Below are 19,548 nucleotides of genomic sequence, written 5' to 3'. Positions count from 1 at the left end.
CCCCCACCCCGCCCTGTTGGTCCGACCTTCCTCATAGCTCTTAAATTCACCCTTCCTTTTACATTGATATCTTAATTCAAACCTTCTGTCTTTTCTCACTTGGACTATTAAGGGCTCTAAAACTGACCTTGTAGCTTTGCTTTCTAATTCATCCTGTCTTGAAAATGTCTTGTGTTACCTTTTCTGAAGTGCAGGTTTGGTCCCTGTCTAGAATCGTTTAGTACTTGTCACTGTCTTTAATGAAGACACAGAACGGAGAGCTGTAGGATTCAGTTAGAGAACGCTTTGTTTGGCCTCTGTGGTGTTGACATCATGTGACCAGTGGTTATTTATTTAACTACATTGGTAGAGTAAGTGGGGAGATCGTTTTTCTAGAGCACATTGTTGGCAGTAATTAGATAAAAACTGTTCAGTAAGGCAGTAGCCAGCAAGTGGCATGGTGGTTGAGGCACTAGACTCCCACGTGGCTGACTATGGTTCAAGTCCCAGACCTAGTGGCTTGCTTTCTTACATTTTCTCTCTCTTTGATGAGTGCACATGCCCTGTTAAAAAATAATAATCATAAATAAAATTAAATAGTTTTTTTAAGAGATAGTTTTGCTAGAGAGTACTTGCACTTGTTGGAGAGACAGAGAGATACAGAAAGACAGAAAGCAAGAAATCACCCTCCTGAGGCGATGGCCAGGCTGTAGTCCCTTCCCCTCCATTTTTCTCCTGGGATCTTGGTCACACATGCACACATGCCCAGTGTGATTTTTCAAACTACTGGGTCCAGGACTCGAACCATGATCGATCATGTGGGAGTCCAGTGATGTAACCACCATACCATCTGCTGGTGCCAAAATTAAATAATTTTTTTAAAAAAAACGATTATTAGGATCTCACTTGCTCGGTAGGCCAGTTGTTCAGGCTATCTCTTGTTTCTAGTTAGAGCGTATAAGGAAATATTAGGGGTCACCAAAAAGTTTGAGAAGCTGTATTATGAAAAATACTATATGTGGATTTTAAAATTTTTGCACCGAAATAAACTTGTATTTTAATTCAATTTTTCTATGAAAAACTTTTTCACTCTGTTTTTTAAAGGAATTGTTTTTATTTAACTTTATTTCTTCTTATTATTATTTTTAATTTGACCAATGAGAGCCACAAAGAGAGAAAGTGGGAAAGGAAGCTGCCAGGTCTGGGACTTGAACCGCAGCTGGCCATGTGGGAGTCCAATGCCCCCAACTACTACGCCACCTGCCACCCCCTATGAAAAAATGTTCAAGTTTATCTTTTCCAAGAGAGAAACAGACGCCCCAGTAAGGCCTTCGTGATCTGTCTCTGTCCTGGGCCACCCAGGATCATGGGTGTGCAGGTGTCATGGAAATAACCAACTCTGCAGAAATAATAGTTAGTGCGGTTGGTTTCTAAGCACAGATCTGGGAGAGGAGGCAGAACATGCCTTTGTCGGAGTGATCAGGGTTAGGGTAGGAGTTCCTTCTATTCCATTCTGAGAGTGAGACACAGAGTTTGGAACTTAGTGAAGAGTTTCTCCATTGGTCTGGCCCAAAAAGGCGGGACTTGTGGGAGCAGAGGCATGTAGGTTATAGGTGAGTTTTACAGTTTTTAGGTTGGTGATTGTAAAGAAAGGTTACAGTCTTTCTGGCTAGCACATGCGCCCTATAGCAAAAACCTCTCCAAAAAAAAAAAAAATCAGAAAGGAATGTACTTAACAGTTAAAGAGGCTTAAATACACATTACAAAGATACCTTGCTATGGACAGAATGTAGGAAGAATCCTGTTACCAATGGGTCAGAGTGGTCTGTTAATGTTTGTGGGAGTGGCTCCCTCCAGGCCCTCTGGAAAGAATTTTGGAAGTAGGAAAAAACTGTCAAACTTCTTTCCGCACCTGGTCCCTGTCTAGAGTGTACAGGGGAAAACTTGAGACATGAACCCAGGACCTTCTCCTGTACGGCTTCATCATTGTGGAGTATTGTGTTACCTCCGTGCCCCTGTGGCTGGCCTTGTTAAACTGAGGTCAGATTTGCTTGCCCAGGCACACGGTGTGATGAAGGACAGCTTCACTGCAATAGCAAAGCAAGGAGAGTGGGCCGCTCATGCCGAGAAGACCCGGTCTCCCCGAGGAGTTTCTGCACCTGCGGTTTTTTTTTTTTAAGAGATTTTTGCTATAGGTCATGTGCACTCACCAGAAACATGAGAGAGAGAGAGAGAGAGAGAGACAGACAGACATAAAGCAAGAAATCCCCCTCCCGCAACCCCCCCCCACGGGCAGCCAGGCCCAATCCCTTCTCCTCCTCCACTCTCCTCTCTGGATTTTGGGCATGTACGCAGATGTGCCTGGCATGAGTTTTAATCCACTGGGTCCAGGACTCAAACCGTGGTCAACTATGTGGGAGTCCAGCAACGAACTTATTATTCTATCTGCTGGATGCCCCCCACGTGTGTTATTATTTATTTTTTTAGAGAGGTTTTTATTTTAGGGTGTGTGCGCTCACCAGAAAGACAGAGAGACAGAGAGACAGAAAGCGAGAAATCACCCCCCAGGGGGGATGGCCACCCCGCAATCCCTTCTCCATTCTCTTCTCAGGATCTTGGGCATGCACACACATGTGCCTGGCGTGAGTTTAAGCCACTGGGTCCGGGATTCGAACTGTAGTCGTCTACATGAGAGTCTAGTGACACCTTCTCCATTCTCTTCTCAGGATCTTGGGCATGCACACACATGTGCCTGGCGTGAGTTTAAGCCACTGGGTCCGGGATTCGAACTGTAGTCGTCTACATGAGAGTCTAGTGACACCTTCTCCATTCTCTTCTCAGGATCTTGGGCATGCACACACATGTGCCTGGCGTTGGCTACACCGCAATCCCTTCTCTTTAATTCTTCTCTCGGATCTAGGGCACGCACGCACACGCACCCGGCGTGAGTTTAAGCCACCGGATCCGGGACCTGAACCGCGGTCAACTACGTGGGATTCCAGCGACATAGCCATTACGCCAAGTGTTGGTCCTGATTATAAACTCTTACAGTGACTTATAAAATAAACATGCTATACATATCAAAGTAAAAAAATTATACTAACATTTTAGATTATGACTTTTTAAAAGAAGCCTGTTAGGCTTAAATGATCAAGAATAACTCTGGATTAAGAAAGATATTGCTGGGGCCAGCAGGTGACACAGTAAAGGTGCTGGACTCCCATGTGGCTGACCAGAGTTTCAGTCCTGGACCTGGTGGCTTGAAACTCTTACCAGGCTTGTGTATGTGTGTGCCTAAGACCCCAAGAGGAGAATGGAAGAGAAGGGATTGTGGCGTGGCCACCCCAATCCCTGGGGGGGTGATTTCTCACTTACTGTCTCGCTGTCTCTCCAGTGAGCACATGTGCCCTATAGAAAAACCTCTTAAAAAAAAAAAGAATGATATAACTAATATAATTTAAAATTTTCCTGTGAGAGGAGTAGAGTGGCTTGTCCTGTCAGATATAAAACGCGTGAAGCTACACCGAAACAGTCCACGGTTCAGGAACTCGGAGTCGATGAGTACATGCAGGCCTACTCTGCAGAGTTAGCGGCTCTTCCTTAGTGCTCACCACCATGCTCAGGAGGCCGCACTGACGGGTGTGGGAGATTTGCCGTCGAGTTCGGGATCGGGAAGTGACAGCCCGAGAGCAGGGTTTTTAAAGGAGTTAGAGATGCCGGAAGCTGGAAAGAGAGGCAGTGTCAAGTGCACAGTTGACGTTGAGGGCACATAGATGGCGTCAGAAGTGGATGGAGCTAATGAGAGGTGGTGGCTAGATGAGGAGGACACGAGGCCGACCGATGACAGCAGGCACAACGGAAGGAAGAGTGGCGGTGCTGATGTTCAGGGGGCTTACTGGCACAGCTGTGCACCGCTGGCCAAGAAAACCGGTTTGGAGCTGGGCGTCCATGTAGGAAGGCAGATGGAGATGGTAAAGGTATATGACAAATTAAGTTCCCGCTGCTGAGGAAGTGCACGTCATGGTCAACGCCGTGTTCCTCGTACGTCTTTCCAGATGTGCAGGCTCCGTGCTGTGGACAGGGCCTCCCTCGTTCGTCTTTCCGTGCCACCCTGTGTAGTCCCTGGCATAGTCTGTGCTTGGCCGTCACCTGCTGAGTGGGAGTGGAGATACTGACTCTGTGCCAGCTCTGCCACCCACCAGATCACCGTGGGCACTCTACGCGGCACCGTCTTCGGCAATCTCTCGCACATGCCTACCTCCGAGTAGTCAGCCATGTAAACTGCTCACGGCAGGTCTGACGCAGGGCTCGAGCTCAGTAAATGTTAGCGACCACTTATTTCCTGGCATTTCTGGCTTTTTATTTTTTTTGGAGAGGTTTTCGCTATAGGGCGCGTGCACTCGCCAGACAGACAGAGAGGTAGAAAGCGAGAAATCACCCCCAGGGGGGATGGCCACGCTGCAGTCCCTTCTCCTCCATTCTCCTCTCGGGATCTTGGGCACGCACGCACATATGCCCGGCGTGAGTTTAAGCCACCGGGTCCGGGACGTGAACCGTGGTTGACTACATGGGAGTCCAGTGACATAGCCATTACGCTAACTGCTGGTCCCCTGGCTTTTGTGATATGGCTCCAGGCTGCTTTTCCAAGTTTGTACCCTAATAGTAGCCTTTGCTATCCCTGCGGTCTGGAATGTGACCATTTATGTGTTTAGTATTTCCCAGGGTTTTTGCTTCACAGACCTTACATTCTAGAGAAGACATGAACATTCAAAAGGCAGGGTTGTTCAGGTGTTACCAAGTGCTGTGAAGGAGATAAACAGCTGTGCATCGGGCAGTGATTTGTTGGGGGTGGACACTGGGGTTAATTTTGGCAGGCCTGAAAGGTGTTGGAGCTGAGACCTGACAGCCAGCCGTTAGACTGTGGGACTGGCGTTTTCACTGTCTACTCTGTGCCTTTTACTTTCGTCTTCCCTTTTTCTTGAGAGAGATTTTTGCTATAGGATATGTGTGCTCACTGGAGAGTCAGAGACAGAAAGTGAGAAATCACCTCCCAGGGTAGATGTCAGCACTGCAGTCCCTACTCCTCCATTCTCCTCTCAGAATTATGGGCATGCACGCACATGTGCCTGGCATGAGTTTCAGGCCACTGATCTGGGACTTGAATTGCTGTTGACTACTTGGGAGTCCAGTGATGTAACCATTATGCCATCTGCTGGTCCCTACTTTTGTCTTTCAATCCTGTTTCTGTAGTTGGGATGCGCGGTTAGAAATTCAGCATCTAATTATTTACAGTGAGAATGGAGGGGAGGGATTAAATGTCATTTTCAAGGAAAAACATAATATGATTTGGTCACCTGTGAGCCAGAGAGACCTAAATGTTCAGTCCATATCAGGTGTGAGTCTTGGCACGTGGAGCCTTGGCATTAGCATGGAAGTGGAGCTTGAGTGCGTGGTTGTAGGCACACTGCTCTGGTGTTCATTCCAGGAGATGTTATATCCTGTCGTCTCCCAAAATAGTTGGTGGAATCGTGCGGTCGATGGATGTTTAACCTGGTGATGTAATATAAATTACAGAATTGACTCGCTTTTCATCTTCTAATCATTTGCTGTTCATTTTTTTAAAAAAGTGGACTTTATCATTTTTTTTTTTTGGAGAGGTTTTTGCTATAGGGTGCGTGCGCTCGCCAGACATAGAGAGATAGAGAGACAGAAAGCGAGAAATCACCCCCCTCCCCCAGGGGGGATGGCCATGCTGCAATCCCTTCTCTATTCTCCTCTCAGGATCTTGGGCACGCACACACACGTGCCCGGGGTGAGTTTAAACCATTGGGTCTGGGGCTGGAACTGCGGTCAACTACATGGGAGTCCAGCGACATAGCCAATATGCTAACTGCTGGTCCCAAAAAGTGGACTTTATCTTACCAAGAAGATTCTGAGAATTAGCACGTTATATTTTCCGACCCTCGGATAAGCCCTGTTTGGCTATAGCGTATTGGAAACTTTTAGAGCAAAACCCTTGAGTTTTTAGTGATACTGGGGTAATAGTTTATCTGCATCTCTAGAGATCTTAGTTATTTTTTTATTTTCTTTAATTGCCAGAGGGTGCATGTACCTTTGGGGTGGAGTATAGGTGGGGAAAGGGAGAGAGGGAATAAGAGAAAGAAAGCATATCCCATCAGGGCATGATGATGTCACTTCCCTTTTTCCTATGATTCCATCCTGTCAGGATTTTGGGCACTCAAGCAATGCACCCAGCATGTTATCCAAGCCAGCAGGGCCGGGAGTCAAACTGCAGTCAGCCATGTTGGATCCAGCGCTGTGCTCAAACTCTGAGCTATGGGGCCAGCTCCTAGAAGTCTTTTTCTTTGTCTCTTAGGACCTTATATAAGAGAAAGTTGGGCTGCTAATTCTAATTTTTAAAATAATTAATTTTTTTCCATGATAGAGACCTAGTACACACAAGAGCAAGAGACATAGACAGGCATGCACTCCTGACAGGGCGTGGCCACACTGTGGCCCCGTTTTCCCAGTCCTCCAGTTTCAAGGATCTTGGTGGGGGTGTATACCCAGCATGTTTCAGTTTGACTCAGGTTCCCAGTCTGCAGTCAGCCATGTGGCCTCCAGCACTGCAAATCAAGCTACTGTTTGCACTCCCGAGGCTCGCCTAATTTCTACAGAATTTGTTTGGGCTTATTAAAAAACTATTTTACAGTTAATTTGTAACCCTAAAATTATTCTAAGTTTGCAAGTTATTTGCTTTCTTACTGATTTTGACTTAGTATCCATTGATAAAACATTACATTTGTTTTTCAGGTATCTGAACACCCAGTTTATTAAAAAGAATAAATTGACAGAAGCTGACCTTCAGTATGGCTATGGTGGGGTAGATATGAATGAACCACTTATGGAAATAGGAGAGGTAGGAAATTCTTTGAATGATTGGCAACCATACGAATGTCTTTTATACACTGTAGTAATTTGATTCAATATCTTTTTTCCTATTTTAAGAACACTGAGTTGGCTGTCTTAAATTATGCAGATTAAAAACATCCTAAATGTCAAGTAAAGTAACAAAAGGTGAAACAAAAGGTGTGACCAGTGTTTTTTTATTTTAATGATGGACGAATGACAGTTAGTGGTTCTGCAGTGTGAGGAAAGCTCATTAAAATGTGAAGAACAAAGACTTTTAAAAGAGAGACTAGAAGAGAAAAAACACAAATTTATCAGTGTAACAAACTTACTTAAAGAATAATTAAAAAAACTCACTAAGACAGTGAAATGTATGATTCAAGTAATATATCCAGTTTCTTGGGGATATGGTAAAAATTTAAATACAGAAAATTATAATGCGTGTACTGACTGTAAAAGAAACACTTCTGTCCATGTTCGTTTATCCGTTTTAATACATCCTACCAAGTAGACGATGTTCCTGCCCGCATGAGCCTGGCAGGTCAGATGGGGGAGAAGACACCAAATCAGAGGTGAATAGCAGGGTTAGCCGGAGGCATGGCGGTCCAGGCAGGTGGATCCCACATGGCCGCCTGTGCGTTTGATCCCGTACTGAGCAGCTGGAGAAGCATGCCGGGTGCATGTAGGTGCATGCCCAAAATCCTGAGAGGAAAAGGGATTCTGGTGTGGCCATTCCCCCCAGGGAGTGCTTTCTCACTTTCTCTCTTTCTCTCTCTTGCTCTATCTCTGGCGAGTACACTCGCCCCATAGCAGATTAAAAGAGAAAGAAGTGAATGTGAAGCTGTGATGAGTGTCAGTGAAGGAAATAAGCGGCCAAAGTGCAGCACTAGTAGAAATTGACATTAGTATAATCCTTTTAGAAAGAAATGGATCAATATCGTTTTAATAGACTTTAAAATGGTTAATGCTTACTGACCAGGTGATCTCCGGTGTGGTAATGTATACGTGGAGAATGACGAAGGTGGGGAAAAGTTGAAGTGTATGAAAGTCTCCCTCGCGACCAGGCCAGTAAGGTGACTCCTTGGGACACAGTTTACACAAGCAGAGACGTCCACGCACGGGCTCCCGGACGTGGGGTGCGGCAGAGCACCTCTCGAATGTGGCCGGCTCTGCCACTTTGCCTTTCAGAAAGGCTGTCCGCTTGCCCTTCTGCCATAGCTAGAAAGTCCCATTTTCTTTTTTTGCCTTCATGTTATTTAAAAAGAGAAAACGAAGGCAAAAATTGAAAGGTGTTCTTTGTGGAAAGACAGATGCTTTTACTTTTGTAAATATAATAACCAGTGGATCAGAGTAAAAGTATTCCAGAGAAATAGCCTCTCTATTCTGTTAAGAATAGAGTATACCAAAAAAATTTTTTTGTACTAGAGTAATTTCTAGACTGTATAGGGAAAATACTGAAGTTTAAAGACTTTAGTATAAAAGGTATGTCTTGAAAACTTTGTGAAGGCAAAGCCCGAGCACACACATGCCTATAATCTTAGGTTGGGGAAGGAATTTTTATTTTTAATTTTATTGCCAGAGAGCATGACCACTCACGAGAGAAAAGGAGAGGGAGGAAGCCCCCCGCCATGGGACGAGGTCACGTTGCATTTCTCCATCTTGTTGGGATTTTGGACATTCATACATGCATACCCCACGTGTTTCCTGAGCCACTGTGGCTGAGATTCAAACTACCGGATTGGCTCCCTCAGTTAACTGGCAGGTCCCGGAGCCATTCAGAAACCTTGGCTTTATAAAGCAGAGCTGCGAGCACGTCTCTCCCTGTAGCCTGGCATTCTCAGCCTGTAGACAATGCCAGGGAGTGCACAGAAATAGCAGCGTGGGTCTAGGGCAGAAGACTGGGCTCGTAGGGACGTGCTGTCAGCAGTGGAAAGGCAGGCTGCGTTGTGCTTAGTGTTTGCACAGCAGGGCAGTAGGCCGGGCCGTTGACCCACTCCTGCTGGGCGTCTGTAGCTGCATGTTCAGTTTGGTTGGGATTCAGTAACAGTTCATTTCAAAGTACCATACATAGAACGTGCAGTGTGGTTTCGTGAAATGGCCCACTTCACCTATTACGTGGGGGATGCATTACATCTGCCAGAACCGTCAGCACAGCGATGGGTTGGTTAGCACGAAGCTCAGGAGAGGGGCACCCTCTGAGAGGCAAGGCAGAGGACGCTTGAGGCAGTGGTGGTGGGGACGCAACCAAGCCGTGAGTACAGGCGTGGCTCATTTTACCATTCTCTGAGCTGACTTACCTTCTATGTCTAAATGCAATATTTCACAATTCAGAACACCAGCCAGCGGCCACATCATGCAATTGACTGTTGTAACATCAAATCTTTGTTTCTGCTATATCTTGGTGTCTGTAGCCCACCCCACAGTGCTAAGCATTTACCAATCAATGAATTAGGGTTTTAAAAAAATCAGTTATTTCAGTAAGATTTTTAGTTAATGTTAAAATAATTCTGTTCTTCTTACAGATATGATATGATGGTCATTGTTGTTTTAAATCAGAAATTTCCTTTGGGTTTTTTTAATTTGAATTTTGAAATGTTAGTACTTCTTTTGATAGGTATTTTAAACTTATACAAATTGTAGAACATATGTTAAAAACAAGCACTAAGTAATTCAGCCTTGATGACTTTTGTTTTTTCTGGCAGCTAGCATTGGATATGTGGAGGAAATTGATGGTTGAACCACTTCAGACCATCCTTATCCGAATGCTGCTCCGGGAAATCAAGAAGTAAGTGCTGGCGTTGCTCCCTGAGCCGGTTCTGCTTGGCTGCTTTCTACGGTCTGAAAATTGTGAGCAGCCACATGGCATTGGAGTGGGTGTAGGTCTCATTTTACTCTAATGAGCCTCATTTGACTTCTTAATACCAATATTTTAAAGTTGTTTCATTATCTTCTTTTCCCCTGTTTTTGGAGGGATTTACATCTTCAGTCTTTACTTATAGCCAAATAAATATACATAGGAAATGAGTAACTTCTCTTTTTTTTTTGAGAGAGAGGTTTTTGCCTTAGGGCATGTGCACTCGTCAGACAGAGAGACAGAAATCGAGAAATCACCCCCCAGGGGGAATGGCTGCGCCGCAATCCCTTCTCATCCATTCTCCTCTCGGGATCTTGGGCACGCACGCACACGCACCCGGGGTGAGTTTTAAGCTACTGGGTCCGGGACGCAAACCGCGGTCGACCACGAGGGAGTCCAGCGACATAGCCATTACGCTAACTGCTCGTCCCAGAGATGAGTAACTTCTTAAGCGAGTGATTTTGTGGTTTTTAATCCTAACCCTCTTGAACCTCGCAGACAGCGTCCCGAGTTGTTTGCACACGTGCTCTCAGTTTAAGCCTGACGAGGATTACCTGTCAGGACAAGAGAGGTTTCTGGTGGGTCGGTGGCCTCTGCCTGGATGTTAGCATCAGCTCCGTGCCCATTATTGTGAGGTGGACTTTGAGAGGATGGCTCCCCGCCCTACCCACAGCCCAGAGTAGTTGACTCTTGCCCCAGCTGGCTCTGTGGGTATGGTCTGGGGCAGAGTTTTTCTGTAGAGCTCAGAGTACAGTACCCTTGGGTCAGCTTTAGGGAAATGAGCACACTCCATCACACAAACATAAAAAGGCCCAGGATGTTGGAACCGATACAGGAGTTGCCTAGACCAGTGAGTTGCAGTGGTATGGTAATGGCCATGCCATCCTTGAAGAGCTAGATAGGGAGTTTTTATGTGAGGAATAATTTGTTAAACCATTATTCCTACTGACTCTAAATAGGAAGTTAGGGTTTAAGTCAGTGCCCGGGGGAGGCAGCAGGTGGTGTAGCGGTTTAAGGTGCTGGACTCCCACTTAGCTGATAGCAGTTTTAGTCCTGGGTCCAGCAGCTTGAAACTCATGCTGGGTGCACGTGTAAGTGTGCCCACAATCCCAAGAGGACAAGGGGTTGCAGCATGGCCATCCCCAGGGGGTAATTTCTCACTTTCTGTCTCTTTCTTTCTCCCTGTCTCCCTGGTGAGTGCATGTACCCTAGAGCAAAATCTCTCTCAAAAAAAAACAAAAAATAGATGTACTGGCATACACATGTACACACACACCACAAAAGAGGATAACAAAAACAATGTTTCTAATTATTTATTTATTTATTTCGGAGCTTGTAGTACCGAGAGAGAGAGAGAGAGAGAGATTGAGAGAGATTGAGAAGGCTGTCTAACAGTGCTTGTTACGCTGCTCGCCCCTTTCTGTAGTCCTGCCCCCAGGATCCTGGTCGTATTTGCATGTACCTGGTATGTGTTCAGACCAGCCGGGCGGAGGACTCGAACTGCAGTCACCATGGCTTCTGGCTCAGGGGTACAGTATGCTACCAGATAATGCCAAAGAGCTTGGAGAAAGAAAAAAGTTCTCAATTTAACTTTACTACCATTAGATGTGGGTGGTAACAGCTACTAACTCAGTTTTAAAAAATTGCCTGTGATAATTTTAATGATTTCTTTATTTCCATAGACAAAAAAAGCAATTGTAAAGCTGTAGTTAGAACAAATTTTTTTATTTTCTCTTTTTTCTGCTTGACTTTGATGAACTAAAAGAATACTTTCAACAAGATATATATGTTCTACAATAGGAGCCAGCAAGTTGTGGTGTTGAGACACTGGACCCCCACATGGGTGACTGGTTCAAGTCCTAGACCTGCAGCTTGCTTTCTCCCTCTCCCTCTCTCTCTCTCTCTCTCTCTCTCTGGTCAAATTGAAGGAGAATAATAAATAAAATAAATAAATAATTCCTTTTTTGTTTAAAGAGAGAGAGATTTTTGCTATAGGACATGTGTGCTAATTGGAGAGACAGATAGGAAGTGAGAAATCACACCCCCCCAGGGGGGATGGCCAGGCCACAGTTCCTTCTCCTCCGTTCTCCTTTCAGAATTTTGGGCATGCATGCACGTGTGTTCAGCGTGAGTTTAAGCCACCAGGTCTGGGACTCAAACCGCAGTCAACTCTGTGGGAGTCCAGCGACATAACCATTACATTTTCTGCTGGTCCTAAATAAGTAATTCTTAAGGAAAAAAAAGTTTCATAATGTCTTTTGCTAAGAACTGAACTTCTTTCCTCACTTAGAATTTATTTATTTTACATTTAAAATATAATTAAATTTAAAAAGTTATTTTCTCTTTTAAAAAGAGTTTATTTCCCAGAGGGTACATGCACTCACCAGAAAGCTACAGAGTGAGAGGGGGAAAGCACCCTCAGTGGGGTGTGGTTGTACGGGTCTCTTCTCCGTTTCTCCATCTGATTGGATTTTTGGACATGCACACATGCCTGGCATGTTTTCTGACCTGCTGAAGCTGAAATTTAAACTGCATGGTTGTCTGTGGGATCCGGTGCTCTTAACCTCCAGGCCATGGGATCAGCACTGTTACAATTTTCTCAAGGTACTTTTTTTTTTTTTTTTGAAATTTGAAATATGTAGAACATCTTTTTTTAAAAAAAGTTATTTATTTACTTTTATTTATTATTATTTTTAAAATTTTTGTTGTATATCACATGCCCTCAGCAGAGAGAGAAAGAGAGGGAAAGTGAGAAAGCAGGCTTCCAGTACTGGGACTCAAGTCATGGTCGGCCACATGGGAGTCCAGTGCCATAACCACCACCATTGTTGGCCCCTTCTAAATGTACTTTTATGAAGTGTCTTTCTTAATATAGTTTTGTTACAACCAAGTATATTTCTTTTAAAGTATTATTTAATTTTCTTTATTTTAATTTGCTATAGGGCATGTGTGCACGTGTGAGAGAGAGGCTGAGAGAAAGCAGGCCATAAGTCTGGGATTTGAATGATGGTCAACCATGTGGGAGTCCAGCCCCTTAACCACCATGCCACCTGCTGGCCCCTCAACCAAATAATTTTTTTTGAAGAATTTTATTCATTTATTTATTCTAATTTGACCATAGAGAGACACATACAGAGAGAAGCGGGGGTGGGGGGGGAAGTGAGAAAGCAAGTCACCAGGTCCAGGACTCGAACTGAGGTTGGCTATGTAGGAATGTCTAACACCTTAACCCCACTATGCCACCTGTTGGTCCCCTAACCAAATAAATTTTAGAAATTTGCCAGAGGGCGCCTACATTTTTCCAGAGAGATATAGAACGAGGAAAAATGGTAACGCCCTTCACAGAGTATAATTATGCTGCAGTCCTTTCTCCTTTCTCCCTCCTTTTGTGATTTTGGGCATGTACACACACTTGCCCAGTGTGTTTTTCAGGCTGACAGGTTAACAACTCAAACTGGGTATTGACCATGTAGAACCCAGTTACCTTAACTATTGTACCACAGACTGGCCCTAAGTCAGCACATTTTTAAGTGTGTAAGCTTGTTAAAAATGGATTTGATGGGGCCGGCAGGTGGCATGGTGGTTAAGGTGCTGGATTCCCACAAGGCTGACCACCGTTCAAGTTCTGGATCTAGCAGCTTACTGTCTCTCTCTCTCTCTTTCTCTCTGGTCAAATTTTTTAAAATAAATTTATTGTTAGATTAAGTAATTATTTTAAAAAATGGATTTGATGAAGAAAATGAAAGAAGTTCTATATAAAAAAAATAATACAAGGACCAGCAGTTGGCATAACGGCTGTGTCGCTGGACTCCATGTAGTTGACTGTGGTTCGAGTCCCAGACCTGGTGGCTTAAACTCACACCGGGCGCATGTGCGTGCATGCCCAAGATCCCAAGAGGAGAATGAAGAGAAGGGATTTCGGGTGGCCATCCCACCTGGGGGGGTGATTTCTCCTTTCTGTCTCTCTGTCTCTCTCTTGTCTTTCTGGCGAGTGCACGTGCCCTATAGCAAAAACCTCTCAAAAAAAGAAGGAAAAAAAAGAAAGAAAAAAGAAAAATAATACAACTATGGGGTATTCTGGAAAAGACAGACGGTCTGGTCATGGGTAAATGTACTTGTGCCCATGATGTCTTAGGCCAACTCAGGGATCTGAACCCGTGGTCGGCCATGTGACTTCCAGAGTTGTAGTTCAGTTTGCATATACTGCGCCACCAGCCTGGGCCAGGAGCTTATATTTTTACAAAGCTGACCAAATGACATTTATACGTCTAGTCCACACCAGTGTTTGTCTAGCACTGGTTTTTATGCTAAATAACTGTCCGTTCACTTATTTTATAATTTTTATTGGAGTGTCTCCTTTTTTCTTTTAGCTTTCTTTCTTACATATGTATTAGTAATTCTAAAAAAATATTCTTCTTAAAAGTTTAAACAGGGGGCTGGCAGTTGGCATGGTGGTTAAGGGCACTGGACTCCCACATGGCCGACCATGGTTCGAGTCTCAAACCTGGTGGTTTGCTTTCTCACTTTTTCTCTCTCTCTGTCCCTCTCTGGGAAAATTAAAATAAATAAATAAATAAAGTTAAGGGGAAAGAAAAGTTTAAACAGAGAACCAATTAGTGGTTAGTGTGAGAGTCTAAGATAGTATGAGGAAATTCCTTTATGGTAACAGAACAGTTCTGTATCTTGAATATAGTAATAGTGACATGAATCTACACACATGATAAAATTGCATAGAAGTACACACACACACACACACACACACACACACACATACATGCTCACCAGAGAGACAGACACAGTGAGAAATCACCCCCAGGGGGATGGCCATTCTACAATTCCTTCTCCATTCTGGATTTTGGGCATGCATGCAAATGTACCCAGTGTGAGTTTCAAAACACTAAGTCTGGGACTCGAACCATAGTTGACCATGTGGGCGTTCAGAACCTTGACCACTATGCCATCTGCTAGCTCTGCCAGTCTTAACTTGTAGTTTTGATATTGTGCCAGAGTTTGTAAGTTAGCTCCACTGGAGAAATCTGGTGGTGAGTACACAGACTCTATTATTTTTATAACTTCCTGTGAGTCTATAACTTTTTCGAAATAAATTTTTTCCAGTTTAAACAGTGCATAAAAGGTGAATATTTTGGGGCCAGCTGGTGGCGTGGTGGTTGGGGTGCTGAACTCCCACATGGCCAACCGTGGTTCAAGTCCCAGACCTGGAGGCTTGCTTTTTCACTTTCCCTCTTTCTCTCTGGTGAGTGCATGTGCCCTATGTCAAAATTGAAAAATAATAATAAATAAGAATTACATAAATCATTTTTTTAAATGTGAATATTTGTTTTCTCCTTTATTCCTTGAATTTCCTTTTCTTTCCTGAGTAACTTCTGATAACAGTAGTTTGGATGTACCTTTCTGTTTAAGTATAGTGACTTTCTTCTCTTTGAGGGTAGGGTACCTTTGCATGTGCTCTTCAGGAACACAAAAGCCGTGGAACCTTCCTACATAAAAATACTTGGTATGCATATACATAAAAGGTTTTATGTCATTTTAAAAAGGTTTATTGGATCCTGGAGTCAGAATTGCTGCATTTGCATTTACTTAATGGGTCCTCTGTCCTCATGGGAATAATTAGGCAAACTGTAAGCAGAAATGAGTCTCCACACTTACTGTTTGTTGGCTGTTTTTATTTCTTAGGCAGTATTATCTCAGGAACAAGGTAGTTGTGCCTTAACCCCTCTCTAGAAACCAGAATTGTTCTTGCTGCTCTGCACTCCTGCATACATATTATATCACCTAGAACAATTCGTGTGGTATTGAATTTTAATTGACACTGTAAGCTAGTTTGGAGATAGTTTGTATCTTTGCAGTATTTTTTGTTTTTAAGGTTTTTGTCATAGAGTGTGTATGCTCCCTGGAGAGAGAGAGAGAGAGACAGTGAGAGGGAAAGTGAGAAATCACCACTCCCTGCTGGGGGCGGGGGGGACACACCACAATTCCTTCTCTTCCATTCTCCTCCTGGGATTTTGGATGTGTATGCACACATGCCTGGAATGAGCTTCAAGTCACCAGGTCTGGGACTCGAACCATGGTCGGCCATGTGGGACTCTAGCAGCTTAACCACTGTGCCCACTTGCTGACCTGTGTCTTCACAATATTAAGTCTTCTATCCATGAACGTAATAAACATATCTGTTTATTATGCTTTCTTTAATAACTTCTCAAAGCATCCGTAGGTTTGTCTGTAAAGAGTCTACATGCTTGTTATTAAGTTTATTTCAAGATACTTGATATTCTCTGATACTATTTCTTTTTTAAAAATTATTTATTATTATTATTGTTTTTCAACTTGCTAGTGTACTCACCAGAGAGAGAGAGGGAAAGTGAAAAAGCAAGTCACCAGATCCAGGACTCACCCAGCACCTTAACCACCATGCCACCCATTGGCCCTCTCTGATACTATTTCTTTTCTCTTTTTTTGGGAGGTTTTTGCTATATGGCACGTAAGCTGTACAGAAAGACAGAGAGAGAGACAGATAGAAAGCGAGAAATCATCCCCCGGAGGGGGGGGGAGATGGCCACACCGCAATCCCTTCTCCTCCACTCTTTTCTCATGATCTTGGGCATGCACGCACATGTGCCTGGCATGAGTTTAAGCCACCGGATCTGGGACTCGAACCGTGGTCGACTACATGGGAGTTCAGCGACACAGCCATTACGTAACTGCTGGTCCCCCTCTGATACTATTTCAAAACGTACATTCTAGGGCTGGCCTAATAGTGTAGTGGTTAAGGAAACCAGATCTCATATGGTTGACTGTGATTTGAATCCTGCCCTGTAGACTTGAAAAACATCAGGGTGCATGTGTATGTGTGCCCAAATCCTAATGGGAAGGAGAGATGGGGGGGGGGGAGTGCAGGGTGACCACATCCTGTTCTGTTTTGTTTTCTACTAGTGTGTAAAAATGCATCTGACTTTATAAATCTTACATTCAACCATTTTGTTAAATTCTGTTTTTTGTAATTTGTGCGTATTTGGGGGTTTTTATGGTAAGCTGTCATTATCTGCGAATAATGATAGTTTTGTTTCCTTCGTGTGTGTGTGTGTGTGTGTGTGTGTGTGTGTGTGTGTGTGTGTTTGCCTTAATGCATTGACTAGAACCTCCAAAGCAATGTTGAAGAGAAGTGGTGGATAATGAGCATTTTTGTGTCATTGCTGATTTTAAAGGTTACCTATTACATTTCTTCATTTAAGATGATGCTGCCTCTAGGTTTTTTGTTTGTTTGTTTGTTTTTGTTTTGTTTTGTGAATTTTTTATATAGGGTGCATGCATTTGCCAGAGATACAGAAAGCAAGAAATCACCCCCCTCAGGGGGATGGCAATGCTGCAGTTCATTCACCTCCATTCTCCTCTCAGGATTTCAGGCATGCACACACATATACCTAGCATGATTTTGAAGCCACAGGTCCAGGATTCAAACTTCAGTTGGCCCTGTGAGAGTCCAATGCCTTAACCACTATTCCACCTGATGACCCCTGCCTCTAGTTTTTAAAATAGATACTTTTTATCAGAATAATGAAATTAATTTGTATTGGTGTTGAGTTTTATAAAAATGACATCTTCAAATGAGTGATCATATGTTTTTTTTTTTTTTTTTTTTTTTTTTTTACTATCAGTCAATGTAGTAAGTTACATTTATAGATTTTCAAACTGTCCTTGTAAAATGAATAAAACCCAGGTTGGTCATTATCCATTATAGTTTTAATACATTCATTGTTGCAGTTGATTTGCTAATACATTATTTTGAATTTTCACCTATGAGTGGAATGGGCCTGTAATTATTCTTTATTGTAACATCCTTGGGTTTGTTACCAGGCTCTTTATCCTGGTAGGTTGAGTTAAGGGGCATTCCCTCTTTTTTTGAAAGTAGACTAAGAAAGCAGAACCAGAGGTAAGCGGGGAGGGTTGCTTAGAGTGAAAAGGTTTCAGAGTAGAAACTAAGGACGTGTCTGCAGTCACTAGCTAGACCTGGTTTTATCCCTGTACTCACGGGCCTCACTTAGGGCTAGAGTTGCTCATGCTATTTTAATTTTCTTAAGGTTTTTGTCATGAGGGATGCGTGCTCACTGGAGAGAGACAGAGAGAAAGAGAAAGTGAGAAATCACCCTCACGGGAGAGAACCATGACATAATTCCTTTGCCTCTATTCTTGTCTCAGGATTTTGGGCACACACACACATACCAGGCGTGGTTGTCAAGCCTCCAGGTCCGGAGCTTGAACTTTGGTCGAATATGTCGGAGTCCAGTGCTTTAACCACCATGCCACCTGCTAGCCCCATGCTGAAATTATTATTAACTAATAATAGTAATTGTTTAATTTCATTTGTTATTATTTTTAAACCTGTTATAGGGCTTATGTGCTCAACAGACAGAGGGAGAGAGAAAGTGAGTAAGTAAGCAGCTAAGTCCAGGACTCAAACTATGACTGGTCATGTGGGAATCCAACTCCATAACCACCATGCCACCTGCTGGCCTATGCTGAAATTAAATAATGATTTAGAGGTTATCTTTTTTGCTTAATGGCCAAGAATTGATATTTATTGGGTACTGTGCTTTTAAAACTGTAATCTAGCAACTATTTACATTCTTTTTTTTTAAGAGAGAATTTTGCTATAGAGTACGTGCACTCACCAGAGAGACAAAGTTAGAAATCACCCCTGCGGGGATGGCCACGCTGCAATCCCTTCTCCTCCATTCTCCTCTTAGGTTCTTGTGCACATGTGCACATGAGGCTGGCCTGAGTTTTTAAGCCCATGGGTCCAGGCCCATGGGAGTCCAGAGACGTAACCGTTATGCCATCTACTGGCCTCAGTAGATGTATGTGTATTCAATAATAAATAGACAAATTTTATTTTTTATTTCCACTTGAAGAGTTACATTTCATATAAAAGTTTACAAATAACGGTTATTTTGATTTTTTTCAGTATAAAAATAGTTGCCTTGATGGCATATTATGATGTAATGCTAATTGCTTGTAGGATAGTTAAATGTCAGTATTGAAACCTAATCTCTAGCTGCCATCTTGTAGATAGGAACGAATGTTCGCCAAGCATGTATTTTGTATTTTGTTGCATTGTACACTGCAACTAATAAGCCAAGGAATCATGTACTGGTGCGTGTACTCTGTCTAAAAACCACAGACTTGATAAATTATCAATATAGTTTAGTATTTGCTAATTTTACTACACTCTTTTGTTATGTATATGTAGGGAAGTCATCGGGATTATAAATTCAATTTGAGTAAAGTTTAAAACCATATATTTTATGATAAAGCGTCTTTAACTTAAGATGACCAAAGCACTGATATTATATATTTGTTGTGAAGAGAATTATAAGAGTTTTGTTTTTCTGATATTAAAAGTTACTTAATGAAGACTTGTTTCCATTAAAAAAATTAATTCTTTGGGACCAGAAGCATAATGACTATGTCACTGAACTCCCACGTAGTTGACCGCGGTTCGAGTACTGGACCCAGTGGCTTAAACTCACGCCGGGTGCATGTGCATGCGTGCCCAAGATCCCAAGAGGATAATGGAGGAGAAGGGATTGCGGTGTGGCCATGCCCCTTGGGTGATGATTTCTTCCTTTCTGTCTCTCTGTCTGTCTCTGTCTGGTGAGTGCATGTGCCCTATAGCAAAAACCTCTCCAAAAAAAGAAAAAGAATTCCTTAGATATTAGAAGATGCTATTGAAAACACTGACTCATTTGTTTATTTATTTACATATTTTTAGTTTTGCTATAGGGTGTCGG

At 43.1% G+C, this 19,548-nt stretch overlaps 1 protein-coding gene across 3 annotated transcripts in view; it reads left to right on the top strand.

Annotated features, from left to right (window-relative positions):
• The window catches only part of CUL2 (cullin 2), a 124,465-nt gene that overhangs the window by 47,316 nt on the left and 57,601 nt on the right, over nucleotides 1-19,548 (top strand). For 2 of the 3 annotated variants that reach the window (XM_006158316.3, XM_006158315.3), the window contains 2 exons: nucleotides 6,793-6,898; nucleotides 9,591-9,673. In XM_006158316.3, the coding sequence (XP_006158378.1) occupies nucleotides 6,793-6,898; nucleotides 9,591-9,673 (189 nt within the window). The remainder of the gene's footprint in view (nucleotides 1-6,792; nucleotides 6,899-9,590; nucleotides 9,674-19,548) is intronic. The other variant, XM_027775628.1, reaches the window with a different exon arrangement.

The sequence above is a fragment of the Tupaia chinensis genome, unplaced genomic scaffold (genome assembly GCF_000334495.1).
Source record: "Tupaia chinensis unplaced genomic scaffold, TupChi_1.0 Scaffold000578_2, whole genome shotgun sequence".
NCBI classification, from domain to species: Eukaryota; Metazoa; Chordata; class Mammalia; order Scandentia; family Tupaiidae; genus Tupaia; species Tupaia belangeri.
The sequence above is the reverse complement of the archived record's forward strand: the minus strand, read 5'-3'. Positions and strand labels throughout refer to the sequence as shown.